General features: G+C 27.0%; 1 protein-coding gene across 2 annotated transcripts in view; it reads left to right on the top strand.

Moving 5' to 3' along the window:
* The window catches only part of LOC101235431 (transient receptor potential cation channel subfamily A member 1), a 107,796-nt gene extending 90,437 nt beyond the window's left edge, over positions 1-17,359 (top strand). For both annotated transcript variants that reach the window (XM_065793135.1, XM_065793134.1), the window contains exons 13-19: positions 1,107-1,381; positions 1,495-2,046; positions 9,035-9,376; positions 9,454-9,636; positions 9,816-9,884; positions 15,235-15,387; positions 17,175-17,359. In XM_065793135.1, the coding sequence (XP_065649207.1) occupies positions 1,107-1,381; positions 1,495-2,046; positions 9,035-9,376; positions 9,454-9,636; positions 9,816-9,884; positions 15,235-15,387; positions 17,175-17,324 (1,724 nt within the window). In that variant the 3' untranslated portion in view covers positions 17,325-17,359. The remainder of the gene's footprint in view (positions 1-1,106; positions 1,382-1,494; positions 2,047-9,034; positions 9,377-9,453; positions 9,637-9,815; positions 9,885-15,234; positions 15,388-17,174) is intronic.
* Positions 17,360-24,001: the final 6,642 nt, after the last annotated feature.

Here is a 24,001-nt window from a genome sequence, read left to right as displayed (position 1 = left end):
TAGCTTCATATTGCAGGCATTATTTAGTAAATTTCCCTCTCTAAATACTTTTAGAACTTTGAATACGAAACTTGTGATTTAGAACTCATTGGCATCAAAGTCAAAGTCAAATTATTTTATCTTGTCAAATAAGTGTAAATTCTTTAAATTTGTGAGTCAAATCTAAGTCTTAAGTTTCAAGTCCACAACTCTGATACAAAATTTCAGGAATCTTAACTTCTTGTTTACAAATGTAGCGATCTACTACAAAATTCAAAAAACTATTCAAAATATCAGGAACCTTATTGGGAGCTAATATAGGGACATAGGAAATATCAGGATTAAAATAAATATTTATGTAAATCAACAGTTTATTTTCGGTTTGCAATATTTTTTATGCTTATTTAACAATAAATAAAATGAAACTGTAAATAAAACTTTTAGATAATCTAACTGTATGTAACTAAACCTGTAAATAATTGAACTGAGAATAAATTCAATATAATTAGACTGATAATTGAACCAAAAAAATAATAATTAATGATTAGCAGTTAATGAAAAATTATTGATTTTCTATTAATAATTGAAAATTAAACTGTAAATTATTGAGGAATTAAATTTTATAAATTCAGTAGATATTTTACCTGATTTTATTTATATAAAAAAATATACTGAAAAATTAGTTGTGAAAGCAAACGAAAACCATTTTAATTATGATTTTAAAAATTTAACTTTTAGTTAATTTCATTTGATCTTTGTGATCAATTGAAATTAACTAAATTGATTGTGAAAAAGTATGATTTAATTCCATATTATTTTATCCTATATTATTTTCTTATTTTTCTTCTCTTCCTACTAACTATTCTTTAGTTAGAAATTTTTTTTCCTACGTATGCAAAATAAATGTTATAGCAAGTTGTGTGTGCTACATTGTTCACTGTTGATATGAAGTCTTTACAACCAGCGTTTGATATATATATATATATCTGATACTATCAATAGTTGGTATATAGCTGATGCAATCAACACTTGATGTATAAAGCTGATACAATTTTACTTGTTTGGTTCAGAAAATCCTAGTTTTTTTTTTTTCTTTTTTTTTTTTTTTTATTCTGAATATTTTTTAGATGTTGCTGAACTAGTTTTTAATCAATGTATCAATGGAAATGGTTTACCAACTGATCATCCAGAATATAAAGTAACATACTGTTTTGAATTTCTTGAAGATCTGTTTTGTTTATGGGGACCAAACTCATTAAAGTTTAGTGAGAACAAACAGCATGAAAACAATGATCTACCTACAAACAAATCATCATTTGGAGAACAGTTTATTAAAAAAGTAAAAAATAATTTGGGATTTAAAAATATCAATGCAGAACCAAATCATACTTTAGAAATTATGGTGTGTTAAATGATTAAATAATTTTTATATGTAATAATATAAAAGTTTTGTATCATAAATGTCTTTAAACATGTTGCCTATGTGCTTTATAAATTTTTAATTTGTACTTACAGATAAAACATCATCGTGACAGGCTTTTATGCCATCCGCTAGTCACTTACTTACTAAGAAGCAAGTGGAGGTTGTGTGGGAGATATATCTATTATTTTAAATTACTACTATATTTATTGTTTTTGTTCTATGTCACCAGTTATGCGTTAGTGTTACGTGTTGATGAGCATCAAAATTTGTGTCAAAACAACATCATTATGATCTCTAACTGTTCAAAAAATCTCAATTTAAGTTCAAACTGTCCACTTTTATCTAATGATTTGAACTCTAACTGTTTAATGTTATCTACTGATTTAAATTCTAACTGTCCAATACTAAACAATACTTCAAACTGTTCAATACTAACTACTGGTTTACACACTAGCTGTTTAGATGTAACTACTGATTTGATTGCTAGCTGTTCAACACTATTTGTCAATTTAAATTCTACCTGTTTAATAAATGTAACTCGATGCTTTTGTTTCTCTGGAAACCTTCCTCCTAATTTAAAATACTTCATTGATCCAGGGAGAAAGATTGCATTTGGTTTGACTGCCTTTTGTTTAATAATTGAGGTCAGTTTGATTTTTGTTGTTTAATGTTATTTTCATTAATAAAGTTGAGGTACATACATAACAGTTATTTATTTATTCAACTTTAAGTGACATTAATGATGAAGTTGTTGTTGAAATTTATTTTATATATATATATATATATATATATATATATATATATATATATATATATATATATATATATATATATATATATATATATATATATATATATATATACAGTATGCAAAAAAAATAATTGTACACTTAAAAAAAAATCATAATTTTAAAGGTTACATCAAAAAAATGAGTTTAAAATTGTTAAAATATTTAAAAGTTTTTTTTTAGATTTTTCAAATTCCATGGAAATTAGTATAGAGTGGGGCTTTCTTTAGCCTTGATGGCCTCATCTAGATGATTTAGCATTGAGTTGATCAAAGTTTGGGTCTCTTTTGTTGTTATATTATCCCATGCCCTCATTAAAGCTTCTTTCAAGTTGTCTTTGCGTCTAAATGCTCTTTTGCCAATTTTTCTATCCAAAATATACCACACATTTTATATTGGATTCAAGTCCAAACTTTGAGATGATCATTCCAAAACATTGATGTTATTTATGTCAAAGTATACCTTCGTTTTCTTAGCGGTATGTTTTGGATTGTTGTCCTGCTTGAGTATGAAATCTCTTCCCATTCTCAATTTTTAAGCATATGGTTGCAAGTTAGCTTTGAGAATTTCACAATACATCGAAGCATCCATTTTTTCATCAATAAATGTAAATTTTCTCCACTTCTTTTCAACTCATACTAACCCAAACCATCACATTTTCTCCTCCATGCATTACACTACCTCACAAACAACTCAATTTTTAAGCTTCTCCTTTTTTTTCACCACACTTTTTGGACTCCATCCAATAAGACGAGATTGCATTTTGACTCATCTGACCACAAAATTTTTTTCCAATATATCAGCATTTTTAAGCACTTTGATGCAAATTCCAATTGACATTTGGTTTGTTTAGAAGTTAAAAAAGGTTTATTTCAAACCACTTAAAAAACTTTCAAATATTTTAACAGACAACTCATTTTTTTTAATGTAATCTTTAAAATTATGATTTTTTTTTTTTAAGTGTACGATTATTATTTTTGCATACTGTATATATACATATATATATACTCTTGCATGATCATTTTTAAGTTTTTACCATAAAATGTCAGTTTTGGATTTTTTTTTTTTTTTTTTTTTTTTTTTTTATTTTTAATATAATTAAGACCTGAAAAAATTTAAAAACTTTTTTATTGTTTGGTAGACTGCATGCTCTAACCTAACCCTCAGTCGTTGTAGCGGCACGCTGTTGCAAGTCAGGCTATAAGATGGTCGATGTAGCAACACTCCTCACATGTTTTACAGTAAAAAAATAAAAACATTCAGAATGTTTTTATTTTTAAAAAATGAAAAATTAAATTTATGTATTTTTACAAATCTTAAAAAATAGTATTTGTGTTTTTTGTTTCATTAAATGGTTAATGAAAAAAACTAAAAGGGACTCAGGGTTTGGGTTAGGGCAGGCTATCTTTCTTTGGTGTATTTACACTCCCTGCATGTTTTTGCTATTTAAATCAGTCAATGTATGCGCTCATTCATTCCTTTTGAATAATATTTAAATATCGTTCACATTGTTAAATAACATTCACAAGGCAAAATGATAAAATATTAAAATTGATGTGGTAAAATATCAAGATATATTTTACTATGGTAAAAATAGCTGCTTAGAGGAAAAAATGATAATTTCAAGAAGAAAAATATCAAAATTTTTTGACTAAAACTAAAAATTGTAACTAACTTAACAAAAAAAAACTATAATTAAAACTAGTTGAATAATTTTTTAGTTTAACTTAAATAACTCAACTAACTTTTTAGTATAGCTAAATTTAGTTAACTAACTTTTTAGCCTAACTTAAATCAGTCAACTAGCTTTCTAGCATAACTAAAACATGTCAACTTTTTATTCCAGCTTATATAAGTTGTCAAATGTTTAGTCTGACTAAAATTAGTCAACTACTTTCTTAGTCTAACTAAAGTTAGTCTTTTAACTTTTTAGTTTACTTAAAGTTAGTCAACTGACAATTTAGCGTAATTAACTTTAGTCAACTATCTTTTTAATTTAACTAAAATTAGTCTACTAACTTTTTAGTCCAACTAAAATTAGTTGACTAAGTATTGTGACTGTTACTCAAAAACAGTTTTAAAAATCTAGGTATGATTTGGTTTTAAAGTGGTTTGGTTGCCATGTTTTTACTTACAAATAGCTGTAAGTTACAATTTAAAGCTGCAGCACAACAGTTTCACAGTTCGTTTTTCATAGTTTTTCAGGTTTTTGGAGTAAGAGTTAAATATACAAACAAGGAATTTTATAATAAAACTGTATCAAATTATTCCTCCTTGTTATTAACTGAATCAAAAAAATTTTTATGCAAAATTTGTAAAAAATAGATGTCATATTTTTAAATGGTGTGTATTTTGCAGAAATATTTTTGAATTTCCTTTATATAACAACTCCACTGATTTTTTGAGGTACGTAGTTAATACGTAATTTGTTTAGTTCTATACTCATAAAACAATGACAATAATATCATAACAATTAGACAGTTAAAGTTTTTTATTGTTTTTACATTGTGTGATTGAATATATATCCTGTTCAACTGTCCATTTTTTCTTTCTTTTTAAAATTGTTATTAGAATATATAAATAAATATTTATTTGGTAAAAAATATCAACTGTTTTTGACTGAGTTATTCTGCTAACAAACTAATTCTTATTTAATTCAGTAAAAATAATTTTGGGGCAATAATAAGAACAAACAAAATTTTATTATTACCTAATTGTCACAAGTAATATTAAATTTTTTAAATTTCCTAAAACAATAAATTTTAATGTCTTTAAATTTATTTAATTTAAGAAATTATAGCTTTATATTATGAACAATAATATGTTTTCTCCAATTGAACATACCACTCCAATATCCGATTGAATAAAATGGTTGTAAAAAAGAATGACTAAGAGCAAAACCCTGTAAATCATTACAATAGCAAAACCAGTTTAAGTGAAAAAGAAATTGAAATTTGTACACAGTCCATTGAAGAAGAAACTAAACTTACATACAAATATTACTCAGTTAAGAAGTTAACATCAAAATGGATTTTCAATCAATGTAATAGCAACAGATCTAAAAAGTACTCAATTAAAACATCAAAAAGTATACTAGATTACCATACTAGATTGAACATAATCACGAAATATTAATGCTGAAAAAGATTCGAATTATGAGTGGCTTGTCGAAAGAAAGTAGCAACAAGATTGATAGAAATCTTTTATTATTTAATATTCCATATTGCTTTCCATTCATGTTAGTAGAAAGTAATGCTTTTAAAGAATTTGTTTTGTGTTTAAATCCAAATTACAAGTACCTTGCCAAAAAAAGTTAAGACTTCTTTAAACTGATTTATATTGATAAAAAAGTTGAACTTTTGAAGTCAAAATTATTATTAATTTAAGTTTTATCTATTACTACTGATGGATGGATGTCATGTCAAAATTATAGTTACATACCTGCAATTGTACATTTCATTTCTGAAAAAACAAATTTTATCAATTTTTATTTGCATATCTTAATGGGTGCAATGACGCAGATAATTTAAAAGGAAGTTTGCTAAAAATCTTAGAAAAATTTAAAGTGGATGATAAAATAATAAGTATAGTACCAGATAAAATAATAAGTATAGTACCAGAGAATATAGTACCAGTACTGGTGTTACCAGTAATGTACGCAACTGTCTAAATTCTTTATAAGTTTGTTTAAACATTCAATCAATATGGTTTATGGGACATGTTTTTTATTTAGTTGAAAAAGGTGAAAATGATAATTTTATTTAAATTCTTTTTTATTGCGAAAATGTAAACCAAGTAAAGTTACATCTTTTAATCATTCTTATCAACTTAACAGTTTATTAGAAAATAGTCAAATTCAACAAGGTCTTAAAAGAAATTATATTCTTCATTTGATTCAAGATTTAAAAAACTTGTTGGCATTCTAAGTTTCTCATGGCAGAACACAATTGCTTAAACTTTAAAAAATATCTTTAATTCAAAACAACAATACAAAGATATGTGAAAAAATTTGCTTGATGAAGATTAAATTGTTAACTTAAAGAAATGGTAAATTCATTAGTAAGTTTTATTCAAGTTTTTTACTATCGAGCAATACTTATGCAACATGTTCTTTAATTATTTCAAGTACAAAGTACTTTAAGAAGCAACTCAATAAGGAAAAAAGTGAAATCCCTTAATTGTGCTGTTAAAGTTGCATTTGATAGAATGTTTACAAACACTAACAAAATATAAACAAAATGTTAAAGTTGCATTTGATAGAATGTTTACAAACACTAACAAAATATAAATAAAATGTTAAAGTTGCATTTGATAGAATGTTTACAAACACTAACAAAATATAAATAAAATGTTAAAGTTGCATTTGATAGAATGTTTACAAACACTAACAAAATATAAATAAAATGTTAAAGTTGCATTTGATAGAATGTTTACAAACACTAACAAAATATAAATAAAATGTTAAAGTTGCATTTGATAGAATGTTTACAAACACTAACAAAATATAAATAAAATGTTAAAGTTGCATTTGATAGAATGTTTACAAACACTAACAAAATATAAATAAAATGTTAAAGTTGCATTTGATAGAATGTTTACAAACACTAACAAAATATAAATAAAATGTTAAAGTTGCATTTGATAGAATGTTTACAAAAATTCACATGATTAAGAGAATAATTCACTTTTGTGTGCTTTTTGTGTGCTTTTTTTTGGATCCAAATTATTAAAGTTTTCAATTCTTTGAAAAGTACATAAAAAAAGAATTTTTGTCAGACTTAAAAAAAATAGTTTTTGAAATGGTTCTAAAAGGTGACAAACAAACCAAAAAAATTTTAACTATTGTTTAATCATGAAGGAGATGGAAGGGATAGTGACAAAAATGAAAAATTAGACTTAAAATGAAAAAATCAGAGAATATAATAGTTATATATAAATTTTGATCAATTTTATTTATTTCATAAATATCATTTTACATTGTTTTTTGTTTTGTTTTTGTTAAACATTTTTACTTCCAACAAGGCTGCAAGCAACCACTATTAGAGTTGAAAATTACTGCAAAAGAAAAGATGTAGTAAATAAAGCAATATAATTAACAGGCGACTTAAAAGGTTGCAAGTTATATGAATCAGGAAAACAAGATGAAGGGAGCAAATTCCAAAGAACTGATGTTTAAGAAAAAAAACTTGACAAGTAAGAATTTTCGGGGCACTTAGGAACAGTAACAGTCACAGTAAATAGATGAGACTTTTGAATGACGAATAACATGAGAATTAATTTTAATAAATACCACAAGAGGCGCTAGCTCTATAGAGCAGCGCCCATTAAAGTACTTATCTGTTTTATACATTAGATAGTATATGATAGAATATCAAAGAAGCAACTAGATGGTTCTAATCATCAAACTAGTTTAATTTTAAAATAAGCTCTTTTACTATGTTTTCTTTTACTTTAATGTTTGGTGTATATTTTTTTTAAAATAAATTTCATCAGGAAAGAAGCAAGCTTTTCAGGCTCCTGATGGAAATTTAATTAAACGCAAATTTACAAATGATATTTCATTAAATCATAAATTTTATAAAGTTTTAGTTATTTGAAAAATACTTTCAATTTTTTGCAGTCTTTTTTAAATTTAGATTATATGTTATAATATAACTATAAAGTTGTTATAAGTTTTCATCGTACATAATATAAAGTCAACTAATATAAAGTTAATCATAAAACATAGTCATAAAGATTTTTGAGCGCTGGACATATTTTCTCCTTTTCAATATTACTAATAACCATTAAAATTGGTCAATAACAGGAAAAGCTGTATGTCAATAGAGCGCAATAAATTAGAAAGCCAATAGTCTCCCCAATTAATTGCTTTTTAAACGTGTTCTCTTTATCTATAACAACTTTGGCATTCTAAATATATTAATAAACAAATAATGCACTTCCTTGAAATGATGTAATAAAGAAATTAATTTTTTTACTACAAAAAGCTACCAATATAAAGCTACGAAAAGCTACCAATATTTTAAACAAAAACAGTATCAACTTCATTGCGATAAATAGCAACTCAAGCTCAAACAGTAAATGTCCCAAATTGCATAAACTATTGGGCAATGGACACAAAATTTGTTTAATAGAGCTGCCTAAGCTGAAAGGTGTATGTATATAAATATTTATTAAAATAAGAAGTATTTGGATATGCAGCCGATAAACTTGTGGTTGTACGAAACATTGCAAAAGACGATGAAAAATTGAAAACTTCAACAAATAGAAATGTGTTTATGGACAAACTTAATAAATTATTTGACTTGATAAATTTTTTTGATATTAAATTAAAAAGTATGGCTTTATTTAAAAAAAGGATTTCTAATTATTTATTTTTTTTAATTTGTTTGTGTAGTTTGTTTTTTATTATTCTATGCATACATGCTTTTTGCAGAACCTGGCGATAATTTTGTATTACATTATTTGGGTTTTAATCTGTTTTTAGGTAGTATTCCTAATAGATAGTTAACATATTTGACATACCTATCTTCCATGAGTTTAATGAGTCATATTTACCTTGTATTATTTATATTACCACTATTTTAATTGTTTATTAAATTAGATAAGTGTTTACTTCGGATTAGTAATTATTTGTAAATATATTTGATTCAACATCTTTTTAGTGTATATTTGATTTGATTTATTTGATGTTTGTTAAAAACACTTTGCTCAACTTTATAGTTATATTATAACATCTAATCTAAAAATAGAGTATATAAAGTCTAATAAGAAGAAAATCTTTTTAATATGTTTTAAACAACAAAACATTTCTATTTTTTACCTCTTTTTTTTTTAATTTTAGTTGTTAAAACTTCTGTATGAGGTTAACCATTACTTCCACATTGAAAAAACTATTGAATTGGCTGCTTACATATGCGCAATAATATATACTCACAAGCCATACACTTGGGAATCAGGTGATTTATCATCAACAAGATGCTCAGGGATTTATGATAGTCTAGGAGGTCCTACAATTACATTATCATGGCTGGTTTTAGTGATGTTTTTAAGGCAGTTTCCTAAACTTGGAATCTATGTGGTGATGTTTACTACAGTTTTTAAAAGCTTTCTACTGTTTTCAGTGCTTGGGTTTTTGCTTGCTGTTTGTTTTGGACTTGCTCTTCATTTGCTTTTGTATACAGAGGTTTTCAAAGTTTCTTTATAAAAATATATTCTGCAAATTAACCCTTTGATATGTATAACTTTTTTTTGTTTTTCTAGACCCCAAATTCATTTCATACACCATCACGATCAATTCTGAAAGCTGTAATGGGAATGTTAGGAGAATTTAATTATGACAATTATTTTAATTCTATTAATGGTCCAGTAAATCCTTTGAATGTTACTTGGCTGATTTATTTTGTGTATATATTTGTTGCTTGTTTAGCGATGACAAAATTTTTGGTGAATATTTTAATTTGTTAGTTTCATAGGTTGTAATTATTATTTGATATTATTAAATATGTAATTATTATAAAATATTTATGTTAACATTTATGCAAATATTGTTTAATTTTTTTTTGTAAAATTTAATTATGTAAATTAAATAATTAAATAACTAATAGAAGGTGTTTTTGTTCTAGATTGCATTAGCTGTTGATGACATTGTTGGTGTTCAAAAACAGGCTTTTCTTAATAAATTAATAATGCTGGTAAATTTTGTTTTGTTATTTTTCTGTTATTATCCAGGTGTACTTCGGTTGTTTCTGTTATTATCTAGGTGAAATTTGGTTATTTTTGTTAATATTGAGGTTCTTTGATTGTTTGTGTTATTAAATTGGAGATAAATTTAAATATTGAAAAAATTTATCTTTTTTCAATATTTACTTCTTTTTTTTTAAATATCTTTTTTGTTTCATACTGTTACATACCATTTTTTGCTTAATATATATATTTTCTATTTTTTTTAACTTAAAATTTGTTGTAACTTTATTTGCTCTTTGTTTTATATTTCATTTTCATTTTCTTTGAAGGTAGGCAACAAGTTCTGATGCCAGGTAGAGTAATGACCTTAGGACTCATTTTCACAAAAAAGTTTAATCACCTACAAAATACAAGCCTTGCCACAAATAAAAAACTAGGGTGCAGTAAATTGCAAATAAATTTTTTGTAAAAATGAATAGTATGCAATCTAAACTGTACAAGGTATTTTTTAAATGAGTTGTGCTAGAGCATGGCCACTTTTACCATTTTTGTTTTCTTACTTGAGGTATTTGTCAGTATCTTAAGATATTAAGTTATTTACGCTAAAATTATGAACAATATATAAATAATATAACTTAGTCCAAAATATGAGTTAACTACTCATAATAATATTAATAATATTTATAATAATTATAATAATAATAATAAAAACCATAAAAATAACAATGATAATAATAAAAAAATTATAAAAATAACAAAAATAATAATGATAAGAAGAATAATAATGATAACAATAATTATGTTAATAATGGGAAATTATCAATACCGATAATAAAAATGATAAATTATGATAAAATAGATCATTGATAGATTTCTAAACAAAAACTCAATATAATATACACAGATAGGAAAAGTTACAAACAGTTAAAAATTGACATAAAATAACAACATACTGTGAGATAAAAAAAACAGTTATTGCAAAGAAACTGACAATGTTTAATTATTTATGGCATTTATAATCAAAATTAAAACTGTATAAATAATATAGTAATATGATATATCACCTAAAACGAATAACAAATAACAATAACAAAATGCAAACATAAGATAAATTTACAAACTAAAACAATAACTACACCAATAATAACTAAAAAATAAATAGTTAAAAAAATAAGTAAACAGATAAAAACAACAAATGCAAAAAAAAATAAGTAAACAGATAAAAGCAACAATACAAGAATCTCTATCAAAGTAAAAAGTAAGAAAAAAATGTCGAAATAAATAGTAATTATAAATAGAATTCTAAAATTTACAGAGAACGGTATTTATGAAAAAATAAAATTAAAAATAAGCTAAAATTTAAAAATAAATCATCAGATTTCTATTTCTGCAAATTTCTGCTTCTGTCTTTCAACTTTGTGCTTTTATTCCTTAAGCCTATCAACAGTTAGCCATGCTAGCTTGTGCTTGATTGCATAAAAGATGATGAGCTGTGGTAATTGCAGTGGTAGTTGATCAGTCGACACTGACTCATTGAAGCAGTCGACACTGATAGCACTGACAACTTTGTTTGGTAGTGCTTTGAATGGACTACCAAAAATTCCCCTGAAGCTCAAATGAATTTCAAAGTGACTCATCAGAGTCAGAAGGACGAACTTTATCGACAAACTACAGCGGAGAATGTGATATTTAATCTGACTTAATAATAATTCATGCTAACCCCTCTTTGTGGCCAGTTGTTTTGAGTCAACAAGATCAAGATGTAATTATTTTAAAGGGACCCCAGCAGGAAAGCAGTATTCAAAAGCAGGTAATTGTCCCTTCTTTGTTGGAACAGAGGAACTAGAATCAATTGAGGAAATTCATAAATTGTGTGAGGCAGCATTATTCCAGTTCATTGCACAAAAAGTCCTACATGGATTGGAAAGAGGCATACATTTGTCTTACCAGCTCCACTAGTATATATTCAGAGCTCCAGAAGTGAAGTAATTCTGAGACAGCTAAATGGAGAACAATTCTTTGTCGAATTTTCAATGTGACTTATTTCATGGCTTCTTGGAATTTAGCTTTTCTAGATAACTCATTATAAAGCTCTCTCAATATCAATTTTAACTATTTATGTAATTATTGTAATAATTTATTTATAATTGTTATATGCTGCTATGTTTGCAGGTTAAACAACACACATGAATGGGAGAGAAAAGTAAAACTTTCTTGCTGGTATGGAGCTTATTGGTTGCCATAATACCATTATCAACAAGAGGACTTTAGAATGATTGCCTTTTCTTCTCTCTGTTGTCTCAAAATTAGTTCATCAGATAATATGGTGGTGTCATCTAAAATGCAGCTGTCGAAGAAATTTAGGATATTACCTACTTCACAATTATAGTCGATGGTACCCCCAATATATCTCACACTGAGTAGATAACCTTTGATATTTGTTTTCTCCTATATAAAAGATAAACTAATTACTGGCAAATCAAAGAATGATTCTTTTGTGTTGAAGCTTTCAAGATGAAGAAAGAAGTCAATATAGCTTAGCTTATCACTGATGTGATTTAAAGGCCAGATATGGATATTCGAAACCTGGGCATCAAGGATACAATAATGGGTCCAATAATATCACGTGCTTACAAGGGTACTCAAGCCTTGGTAAGGCAAAATTATTTGGAAGCTCTGTACGTTCCCTGTAGCGCTCACAGTTCGAGTTTGGCTGGTGTGCATGCAGTTGAACCAGCAAATGAGATCAAAGTATTTTTTGAAAATGTTGAATCTTGGTACGTATTTTTTGGTTTTGATCCTTACTGAAGCAACAGGAATTTCACTGCATAGACTTTCTATGACAAGATAGAGCTCTTGTACTGACTTGGTCAAACCACTTGCCAAGAGGCTGAGAGAAATATTGTCAGCTCTTAAACATCCCATGGACAACCTAGACCTGACCAGTAACAGGGATTATCTTTTTCTGAATATATCCGAAATTTCAGATATTTTTCTTAACTTTTAGTTTTTCCAGATATTCAAAACATTTTCCATACATACAAGTTAAGGTATATATTTTTGTAATATATTTGTTTTTTAAGCTTTTTTACTTATCACTCATACAAAAATTATAAAAAGTTTTTAAAAAATTTTGAAACAACTCAGCTAAAAGCAAATTTAGGATGAAAATATATTCCGGATTTTTTCTGGATTTTTTACCCAAACAATTTTCCAGTTTTTCAAAATATGACCTGGATAATCTATGCAGTAAGCATCTCAACCAAACAGGAGGCTTTAAAAAATGATTATCATCTTTTGAATTTGTATTGCTAGTTACAATTTGGTACAAAACCCGAAACTGATCTCGCTACTAAAAGAAAGTGTAAACTAAAGCGCTTTCACAATGAGGCATCAAACACACTCCATGACAGCCAACAAAAGAATTTAAACTGAAAGTTTTTAATGTTGGTTTAGATAGTCTGATCCAGCAGATTGGTTCAAGATTTGAGGCAAGCAGGGTAGTTGGCAATACATTTTCATTTGTCTAGCTGAATAATGATTATCTTTTTGTTTAAAATAAAGCTTGAGAACTTGCACGGTTTTATTCTAGAGATGTGAACAAAAAGAATCTCATTGAACAAGTTTGCCATTTTAACAATGCCCGCAAAACAACATTCAAACAAAGAAATCCAGTGCAGCTACTCAATAAATCTTTGAGAAGAAACTTGAACACCTTTTTCCATACCTTTGCATCATGCTCCAAATTTTCAACACTATCACAGAGTCAATTGCTAGGGTGAATGATCATTTAGTAAACTAAAAGTTGTAAAGAATATTCTCCGTTTGACCCTGGGTGAGGATCGCATTACTGATATTCAATTATTTCAATTGAAGAAGATTTGGCTAAAAAGGTGAGCTACGACAATATCATCGATACTTGGATGGCCAGAAATTTATTTTTAAGCGCCTATATAACCTTTCTTGAAGATTTTGTTGATTGATTTTTTGTTTATTAGTTTTAAAGCTAATGTTTTGGTTCATATGTCAGTTTTGATTAATGAACCGTTTCTCAATCCAAAGAGTCAATTTTAAAACAGAAATGCAATTTGCTGTATCAGAAATAAATAATTGTTGCGTTCACAAAACTTTCAATTTTGTGATTTGGTTTGTGGTTCTAAATAAGGCACCGTTCTCCATTTTTGACCCAGGCGTTATAACATTAACAAAGTAAAAAATGATTTATGTAACAAATAGTAATTACTGTAAAGAATAATGATTACTGTTTTGGTTTATTTGACAGGTAGGATGTTTATTACAAATGATACATTATCAGATATGATATTTTTGTATAGTTTTATTGTTTTTTTATACTGAACATTTTTAATATATAATCATTTTTAGTGACAGCATTTTGAATAAAATTCTGAGCTCTAAAGTTAATCGTTATTTTAACAAGTTTTTTTTATATAATGGCACTATGGGTAAACCACACTAGTCACTAGGTGACCACCTTAGTCAAAAAGTATAGTCTCTGATTTAATTTTTTTTTTGTAAAAAAACAGGAAAAATGGATCATTAAAATTTTTTTTCAACTCATATGGTTTGGTTTTAACTCATTTAATGAGCGTCAAACTTTTTTATTTTCCAGAATCTAATAGGATACTTTAAGACCTTTAGTTTAGGGCAATTATCCCTTAATATACTCTTCATTAATTTGTAATACTTAAATGTGGTGTTGATAGTTCTTGATTTTCAAAAAATCTTGAGAGAACTCTTTAAATGTACTGCGAAACAATAATTGATATGTATACTGCTTTTGTTTTATGTTTTTTTGTTGTTTTTTGACCATCTTATATCTTTATCAAGTCATTAAGATTGATTTAAATAAGAATTTTGTTTTATTTCTTTATCAAATCATTGAATGATTTGATAAAGAAATAAAACAAAATAATGTATATACATTTTTATATTGATTTAATATATATCACAGCAATTAACAGCATCAGAATTGTTATGACATTCTAGCTGACATTCAGCTGTTTACCTTTTGATGAGTTTTTTTTTTTTTTTTAGTAAACGTTTTATGTAGTTACTGTTCACCTTAAAATTTCTCAGTAACAAGTACCAATATTTATTTATAACTATGTTAAAAAGATCAGGATCACATGACATAATATTACAATTAATTTTCATGCTAAATATAATATAAATATACTACCGATAACATGACTGAGAACTTAGAATTTCTTGCTTACATAGCTTTACTGCTACACCATTTTTTTTATTTCTATAAACTTTAATAATTCTATGAAACTATTTTTTTTAAAGTTGTATTTATGTAATGATGGTCTTGTAATTTATTTTTTTATTTCTTAGGTAGATCTTACATTAAATGTTGAAAAAGCTTTACCAATTTCAATTCGAAGAAAGTTAGCTATAACTGAAGAATCAATTTATCCCAACATGCAAAAAACCTGGAGTTTCTGGTCATTTTGGTCTGTTGAAGAAAATAGTAGTTCAGATAAAAAGGTTAAAAACATTTTTTGATTTTTTAATAATTAGTTTTAAATCAAATTATGTTAAAGTTTATGTTTGTATTTAGAGTTTTAAAATGTGCTTAAATTAAATATTGAAATAATATACTTCTAATAAATGTAGTATATACTGATGTAAGTCATATATGATTTGCGCATATTATTATGTGCAAAGTATCATATATGCAAGATATCAATGTTTTATCTAATTGCTATACAAAAATGAGTTCGTGTGTTGAATAGCACCAGTGTTGTTTGTGTTTCCTGTGATGATTTCTTGTGATTTCACCAGTGCTGTTAGATGTTTCCTTGGATAAGTTAAATATTTATACTTAATTAATTCACTTGTAACATTTATATTTAATTAACTCACTTGTAATGTTATTGAGAATTGTCTCAAAAAAAAAATTTAATTTGTTATTTTTATTGATGCCTTTTTTGTATTTAGATCTGATGTTAAAATTGTTTTAGTATTAAAAATACACACACAAAAAAAAAATCAGTTTGAATTATCAATTTTTACTTTATTTTAAAAAAATTCTTTTTTTTTTAATATGTTTGAATTCTGATGGTATATAAACAATATCTTCCGAAGATTCTTTTAAAGGTGTCCGGAAAAAAGTCTTTTAAAGAACTTTTTGAAACTATCAAGACAAAATACGAAAACTTTGTCTGGATACTTATAAATCTAAAAAGCTTTCCGAAAGCGTCTGGACAATTAAGTATATTTTTTCTATAAAATGGAAATTTTATAAAGAATCTCCTAAAAGTGTTCAGGCAAAATCTGTTTTTAAAATTGAAATCTGATATTATTTGTATTTGGGTTTAGTTAGAGAAACTGTTGCATGGTCTTGTATAATATTGATCAACAGAAAACCCGGACATCAAATCTAGAACTTCACCATCATAAATTCGAAAGCTCTTTTTATTTATATATTTTAATGTAATTAAAATTATCTTTTTATTTTAAGTTTTTTATTTCTAATTATTTTATTAGTTATGAAAATCTTTATTCTTTTGCTCCTTATTATTTATTAAATTAACATTTTGCAAATATTTTTTTCAAGATGGTAAATAATTTTAATAAAAAAAAAATTTTTTATGAAGTTTTAAATTTTTGGCCGCGTAATAATTTTTTACTTTCCTTTTTTAAATAATGCACATAAAACTCTCAGACATGAAATTTGTTGCAATTAAAATTAAAACATATCCTCGTATAATTTTTTGCACCGGTCAAAAATCTTTTTTTTAAATTAGATCTGCTACCTCTAGTAAAAAGCTAAAAGTTAATAACGGAAACGATGTTCTGGGTTTATATGAAATAAGCTAGTTGTCAACTTTGTAAATGGGGCTTTTATGAATTAGTTATATCTAAGCTGACCAATCACAAGCATCACCCTGAATTCGCAATGTTTCTAAGCTCTATTTCATATGTTGTGTTGCTACTTACTAATGCTGTTGCTAATACAAGCTAATACTTGCTAATTGTTGTTGCATTCTTAGAATGCGAAAATGTTTTATAACACTAATTAAAAAGTATTTTACAAACATATACCACGAGGTCTTAAAACATGTTCTTTGCACTTTGAATAACAATCAGCAGTTTACAAAAAAATGCACAATTCTAAAACCAATTAAGTTTTAATTTAAAAATTTGCAACAATAATGAGTAAAAAGAAAGTCAAATTTAAATATATAATTATATTCAATATATTCAGCTTGTTTTAAGACCTATATTATTCTCCTTTAGTATAAAAATCTTATTTTTAAATCTACATTTAGGGCGATATTAAAATCATCAATAACGAACACGTAAGATTAAAAGAAAAAGTTTATAGTTTACGAACTAGAATGAAAGCGATGGAGGCGCAAAATAATCGAATTGAGACAAAACTGAATTTTGTTGTCAAACGTCTTGCCGTCAACAAATAGTTTTCGAGAAAAGTTTATTTTTTTTAAACTATATATATATATATATATATATATATATATATATATATATATATATATATATATATATATATAATATATATATATATATATGCGCAAAAAGAGATTATTTGAAATATTTATGTCAAGCAGCTTTATTTTGTCAACAGTTTTTATATTTTTATTTTTGCACTTTTATTTATTGGGATTTGTATAAATTTTTGTTAAGTTTGTTTATAATAATTTTTATCCATATTTTTATAAATTGTTAAATATTTGATTTTTTATTATAATTAATTTTTTTGTTTGTATTGCAATATTTTATTTATTAGATTTTTATTTATTTTTTATTTATTTTTTATTTATTAGATTTATCGGATTTCTTTGGTTTCATCTTTAAAAGATTTTCTCTATCTTTTTATAACGGATAATAATTTTTTATTACTATTCTTTTTTATTTTTCTGTGCTTTCGAATTGTTTACGCGCTCTCTTCTGAAGTTTGTGGCATCGGGAAATGTGGTTTCATCGGGTTCCATTTCTTGAGCCAGTTTTAAAAGTGTCTGCATAAACAAAATGTATAGGCTTTTATTTGAGTTTTCAAATTATTCACATTTAAAATTTTTCAGTGTTCAAGAGGGGGGGGGGGGCAAAATGACCCGAGCGCTAAGCTTGAAGGAGCGCCGGACAACCCGTTGGTTTTTTTTTTTCGGTTTTTTTCTTTCTTTTACAATAAATAAAAAACATTTAAATGACTGGCAATGTGAAATCTGTTTTTGTATTTGAGGTTGAAACTTTAGTGTTCAGAATAAAAATGCACATTAAATTCTTTTTTTAATTTTTCATTCTATTATTACAATTAATTATAAACTATTTTTTTGCTAGCTCGTGCTTGATTGCACGGAAGATGATTCGCTGTGGTAATTATAATGGCACTGATAACTTCACAAAAAAAAAGTTGTTCATTTTCTTCTCTATGAAAAAAAAACCAATCGCTGGCAAATCAAAGAATGATTCTTGTGTGTTGAAACTTTCAAGAAGAAGAAACGAGTCAATACAGCCAAGCTTATCACTGATGTGATTACGAATCTAGATTTGGATGTTCAAAACTGCCGAGGTCAAGGATATACCACTGCCAACACTTCTCTCGGCCAAGAGGCCGAGAGAAGTGTTGGCAGTCTTTAAACATGCCATGGAACCAGTGAGCAGTTCAGCCAAGCAAGTGCCTTAAAAAAAGTGTTTATCCTCTTTTGAATTTGTATTGCTACTTACAATTTGGTACAAAACCGTTACTGCTGTTAACTACGTTGTTCGTCTTGTACAATCTGAACCAATTACTATCGATGACAAACTATATTTGATTGGACAGTTGATTAAAGATCTTAAACAGATTAGGGGCTCTTCGTTACAAATTTTCCAAAAGGCTGTAGCTGGATCGCTAGGATTCGAAACTGAACTCGTTATTGAAAGAAAGCGTATACTGAAGCATTTTTACGATGAAGCATAAAACACAACCCATTTCCACGACAGCCAAACGAAAGAATTTAAAGTAAACTTTTTTAATGTTAGTCAAGATAGTCTGATACAGCAGATTGATTCAAGATTTGAGGCAAGTAGGATGGTTGGCCTTTTTTCTTTTATTTATCTGGTTGGATAGTAATGTTTTTTCCGCTCAAAATAAAGCTTACGAACTTTCGCGGTTTTATCCAAGCGATGTGAATAAAGAGAATCTTATTGAACAAGTTCGCCATTTTAACAACGCCTGCAAAACAATTTTCAAGCAAAGAAATTTACTGTAGCTACTCAATAAAATTTTCGAAAAGATGCTTGAACGCCTTTTTTACGTACATTTGCGTTATTCTCCGGATTATTAACACTTTTGTCAGTTGCTGAGGCTGAGGCGCCTTATTTACTTTTCGTGAAGATATTGTTGATTGACTTTTCGCTTACTGGTTTTAAAACTAATATATTAATTCGTATGTCAGTTTTGATTGATAAACTGTTTCTCCAAACATAGAATTAATAGCAACTGAAATAATAAACAGTAATTAATAGTAGATAATTGCTGCTTTCACAAAACTTTAAATTTTGTAATTTCTTGGTTTGAAATAGGGGTGCCTTTCTCCTTTTTTGACCGGGGCGCCATTGGCGCTTTCAAAGGCCCTGGTGTTTTTTTAATGGATATCAGATTATTGCATACAAAAGTTTCAATAATTACAATTTCTTTACATCCGCGAGAATTTCTGAAAACATAGAACCTAGTTATTTAAGTAAAGAAAAACATTGAACATAACGTGAGGAATATTAAAACGGTTACTGAATCAGAAACTTAGATAAGTTTCCGAACGTTGTGTTACATAACGTTCGGAAATTTATTTGAGTTTCTGATTCAGTTACCGTTTTAATATTCCTCACGTTACATTCTATGTTTTCTTTACTTAAATCAGAACTCTTCCAACTTATTTATTAGTTTGTCTCTCGGACAAAACTCATTCAAAATTAGGAAGATGGAAAGTATAATTATTTAAAGCTCATTCAAAAAAGTTTCAGTTGAGCAAATTTTATTTAAAAAGTTTTTTAGATTTTTTTTAAAAAGGTATAGGCTAAACCAGTTAAGACAGCTCCTTCAGTCGTCGACGTTTTGTCATTAAAAAATATGCTGAACTAGCACTAACTGAAGTTAAGTGGCCAAATAGTGTCTGAAATGATCGCCTATCTTTTCTTTGTATATGAATAAAGTTTGGCTATCGTAAACATAAAAATAAACATATACGATGATCTGGAGCAAAAAAGAGTTCCTTAAATACCCTTTACTCTTTGGTATAATTTTCATAATTGTTTTCAAATAACATCAAGAAACGCATGACAAATGTAATGTAATTGAAATTTTTTTTCACGCTGACACGGAAATAGATATATGAATGTACAAACCTTTAAAATCGGAACACTAAAAAGGGAGTGGGAGTAGAAGGGGTGTTAAAGGCTGGAAGATATTTGTTATGTTTTCCAACAGAGAGTTATTTTAAAAAAGTATTTCTTTCTTGAATGTTATGGTTGTTATACAGCAATTCCCTTAGGGCAATTATTATTTTGTAAAGTTCTATTTGCACCATTGTTAAATATTGCAATACAGTAATTCTCTTGCAGATTAATTCCGAACTTTGGAGTTCTCAAATGAATATCTAAATTTTTTTATTGCTATTAAGTGTATTTATATTCTTCTAAATAAAAAATAAAAATAATTAAAAGTAAAATAAAGTCAAGATGTCTCCTAAAACAAGCAGCTGCTCAAGAATGGAATTAAGATCCCGATATATTGAGGAGGATATTGGCAATGCGGCTCAAAATGTTAAGAGGTAAATTTGGCATTTTTAATGTCCTATTAGTTAAATAATTTTGTAATTAGTTTTTACTGTACGTAAAAGTACAGTAAAAACTAAAGTAGATCCTATTTAGAAGCTAAATGCTAGGTCTCAAACCTTATTTGATAAATATTGCACTAATCTTATAGAATCACTGGGAGCAGGTGCAACTATAAGTTGTAAATTGTTTTCACTCATTAAACTTTATCAATACTGTTGATATTTACAAAAAAAGCTTGAGTAATTGTTGGAAAGTTTATTGTATCCAAATAAATCCAAATTGCATCCAAATGAATAACAGTAAAAGATATGTACAAAATTAAATGGATTGAATGTTTTTATGGCTATACAATCCATTTTTGGCCAATCTACCCATCCAAATGGCTATTAAATTCATTTATATTTGTACATATCTTTTACAGTGCAATGATAACATGCAGTGACTCGGTCATTGAATGTTTTCATTTAAAGTCATTGCATTTTCCCACTTGGAAAAAATGGTTTAACTTTTTACAAAAAAAAATGCAGATAATTAATAAGCAAAGAAGTAATGCAGACAATTAAAAAGCCCTGTTGGGAAGAAGCGACGTAGAGAAATGAAGTCAAGTAGAAGGTAACTGACACTTCATTTTAATAATGTTTTCTTACAATTTCAGTTTCCCTTTTTCTTTAGGCGTAATCAAGGAAACTTTCCAATCTACTCCTATCTTAACTCCATCAACATCGCTTTCTCAGCAAACAGCTATAAACAAAGCCTTACTGCATAATAGATGGTTTCCAAAAGTTTTTAAAATCACTGTTTCTAAAGTTAAAACGGTTGCTCAAGAATTCTATGCGACGTTTTTCTTGACAACACCTTAAATAGTTTCCATGTTAGGTGATATCCGACAAAGAAACTATTGCTGCCAAAGAAATTCGTAAGCAAATACAATTGGCAATTGCAGAGAGGAAGAAAAACACACTTACGACTGGTGTTAAATAAAAAGTTAAGCTGTGATACTAAGGAAACCACACACAAAAAAAAAACATCTTGGTACATCTCATTTAAGTACCTGTGTTTAAAGAAGTATCTAGCTTTTTTAACTAAAAATATTATAAACGACAAATACTGGAGGACAAAAACGTCGATCTTAAGATGTTGTCCAGTGTTTGACATTTCGGAGGCTATAACTCCTTTATTTATTTTAGGACGTCATGTTTATTTTATTGTAAAGTGTACTGTAAAGAGCAGTTATCACTTTATGCAATAAACTTTAAGATCGATCATTTATGAAATAACGGGTGAGAAATTATTATTTATATAAGACTAGGAATAAAAACGTCCACTACTGGGTGATTTACCGTAAATTTTGTTCGGAAAAACAAATGATTTGAAAAAAGAGCTTTCCTTTTTTTTTTAATAAAAATGCACGTATGTTTATTTTAAACAGTAAAATAAAATTTAAAAAAAAGCGTTAATCAATTTCAGTGACGGATCCAGGATTTTTTGGTGGGGGAGGGGGGGGGATGTTGATACCAAAAGTGGTTAGCGTAATTTTTTTGGAAATTACGAATCAAAAGATATCGACTCAGTTTCGATTCGACTGATAGTATTTGAGTTGTACTATGGGGAGTTAGTTTCTTATATATATAGTTACATTTCCTCGGGAAATAATTACACAATTTCTTTTTTAGACTAATAGGATTTTGTGTAATAAATAAATGAAGTACAAAATCTACAATGCAAAATCGAAGCGTCTCTTCTTACTAGCTGCAAATCTATCAATTACGTCGTTTACTTCTAAAGGCATGGTATTATAAATATATAATAATGCCAAGCCAGTTTAACGCTCATCATTGGTTCGGTTACGCAAAAGTATCAAATATATATATATATATATATATATATATATATATATATATATAATTGTTTAAACTTACCTTAAAATTTAAATGTTTTCTAAAGTTTTTGAGTGCGAAAAAAAATAAAGTACCAGAAAGTAAAATTGTGCGGCGCAATGGTATCTTTTTTGTATGGTTAAATCAAAGTGAAAAAAAAAATGAATGAAACATTAGGCATTTCTTATGGAAGAATTTAAGATCAAGAGCGCAGATTATTTTAATAGTTTCAATATTTTGATTATTTCAGGGTATGTATTTTCTGGGGGGGGGGGGGGGGGGGTGCGGGGGGGATGCATACACTATTCCTTCCCCCCCCCCCCTGGATCCGTCACTGATCAATTTGTAACAAATAAATATTTTGTAAAAAGTAGTTGTAGTTGTTTTTTTTTTATACTTCACTTTTAAAATAATGGAACAAAAACATAATTTAGATAAGTCTAAAATAAAAAAAATTAATAATTATAACCCTAATAATGCATCTAATGGTCCAAATCACATTTCAGAAGACCAGATATTATGTCGTTTTAAATGTCATTCTTAAGCGTCAATAAATAATGGCTTTGTATCGAATTGTGTTATATTTACATAAATCTTTTTAAAATTGACTATAAATATTAAAGGAAATGATTTTAGGAATTATTTATGACACAATGGAGTACTATTCTACAGTTTAAGCCCCCCCCCCCCCCCCACACACACACACACACACACACACAAATGTTGTATAAAGTTACCCCATACTTGCTAATAGAAAATAATTGGTTTGCTTTTAGTATCAACTTGTTTTTTCAATGATTTTGTTTAATAAAGTAAAAAGCTTATGGATTGCAGTTTACAAAATAATGTTACTTACTCATAGACACATTGAATAAGGTACCTTAAAACTTATGAACTTTAAAAACTATAATTGTAACACGTCATCTATAAAAAACTTACAGAAATAAGTTAAAAATTTCCAAAGTTATACATAATTTTGTTTTTTCGATATAATATTCTAATTTTTGTATTCGAAGTTTTTTCACTGTAAACTTAGATATTTATGACCATAATAAAATAATGGTAAGTTAAAAAAATCTTTTTCAAATACAAAATGATTACAAAAATTAGATTTATTTAATATAAATAATTGTATACATTGATTAGAGTGATCATAATGCCTACGGGGTAAGTTGCAAAAAATTGCTTAGGGTAAGTTGAATCATATAATTAATAAATGTGAGTTTTATTGATTTTACGCACCTTTTCTAGTTATTTCTAAAGTAATTGACGTTTTTTTAACATCGATTTTTCAATCTCTTAATATTTCTACAAAATTTAACTGTTGAATTGAAATGTAATTATTTCTTTTGTTTCTTTAATACTTGTTTGTTTTTCAATAAATATTTATTGTAAATATTGTAATTATAAAGTTTTTGTAAAATATCAATTTAAATATTTAT

The sequence above is a fragment of the Hydra vulgaris genome, chromosome 03 (assembly GCF_038396675.1).
Source record: "Hydra vulgaris chromosome 03, alternate assembly HydraT2T_AEP".
Lineage (NCBI taxonomy): Eukaryota > Metazoa > Cnidaria > Hydrozoa > Anthoathecata > Hydridae > Hydra > Hydra vulgaris.
The sequence above is the reverse complement of the archived record's forward strand: the minus strand, read 5'-3'. Positions and strand labels throughout refer to the sequence as shown.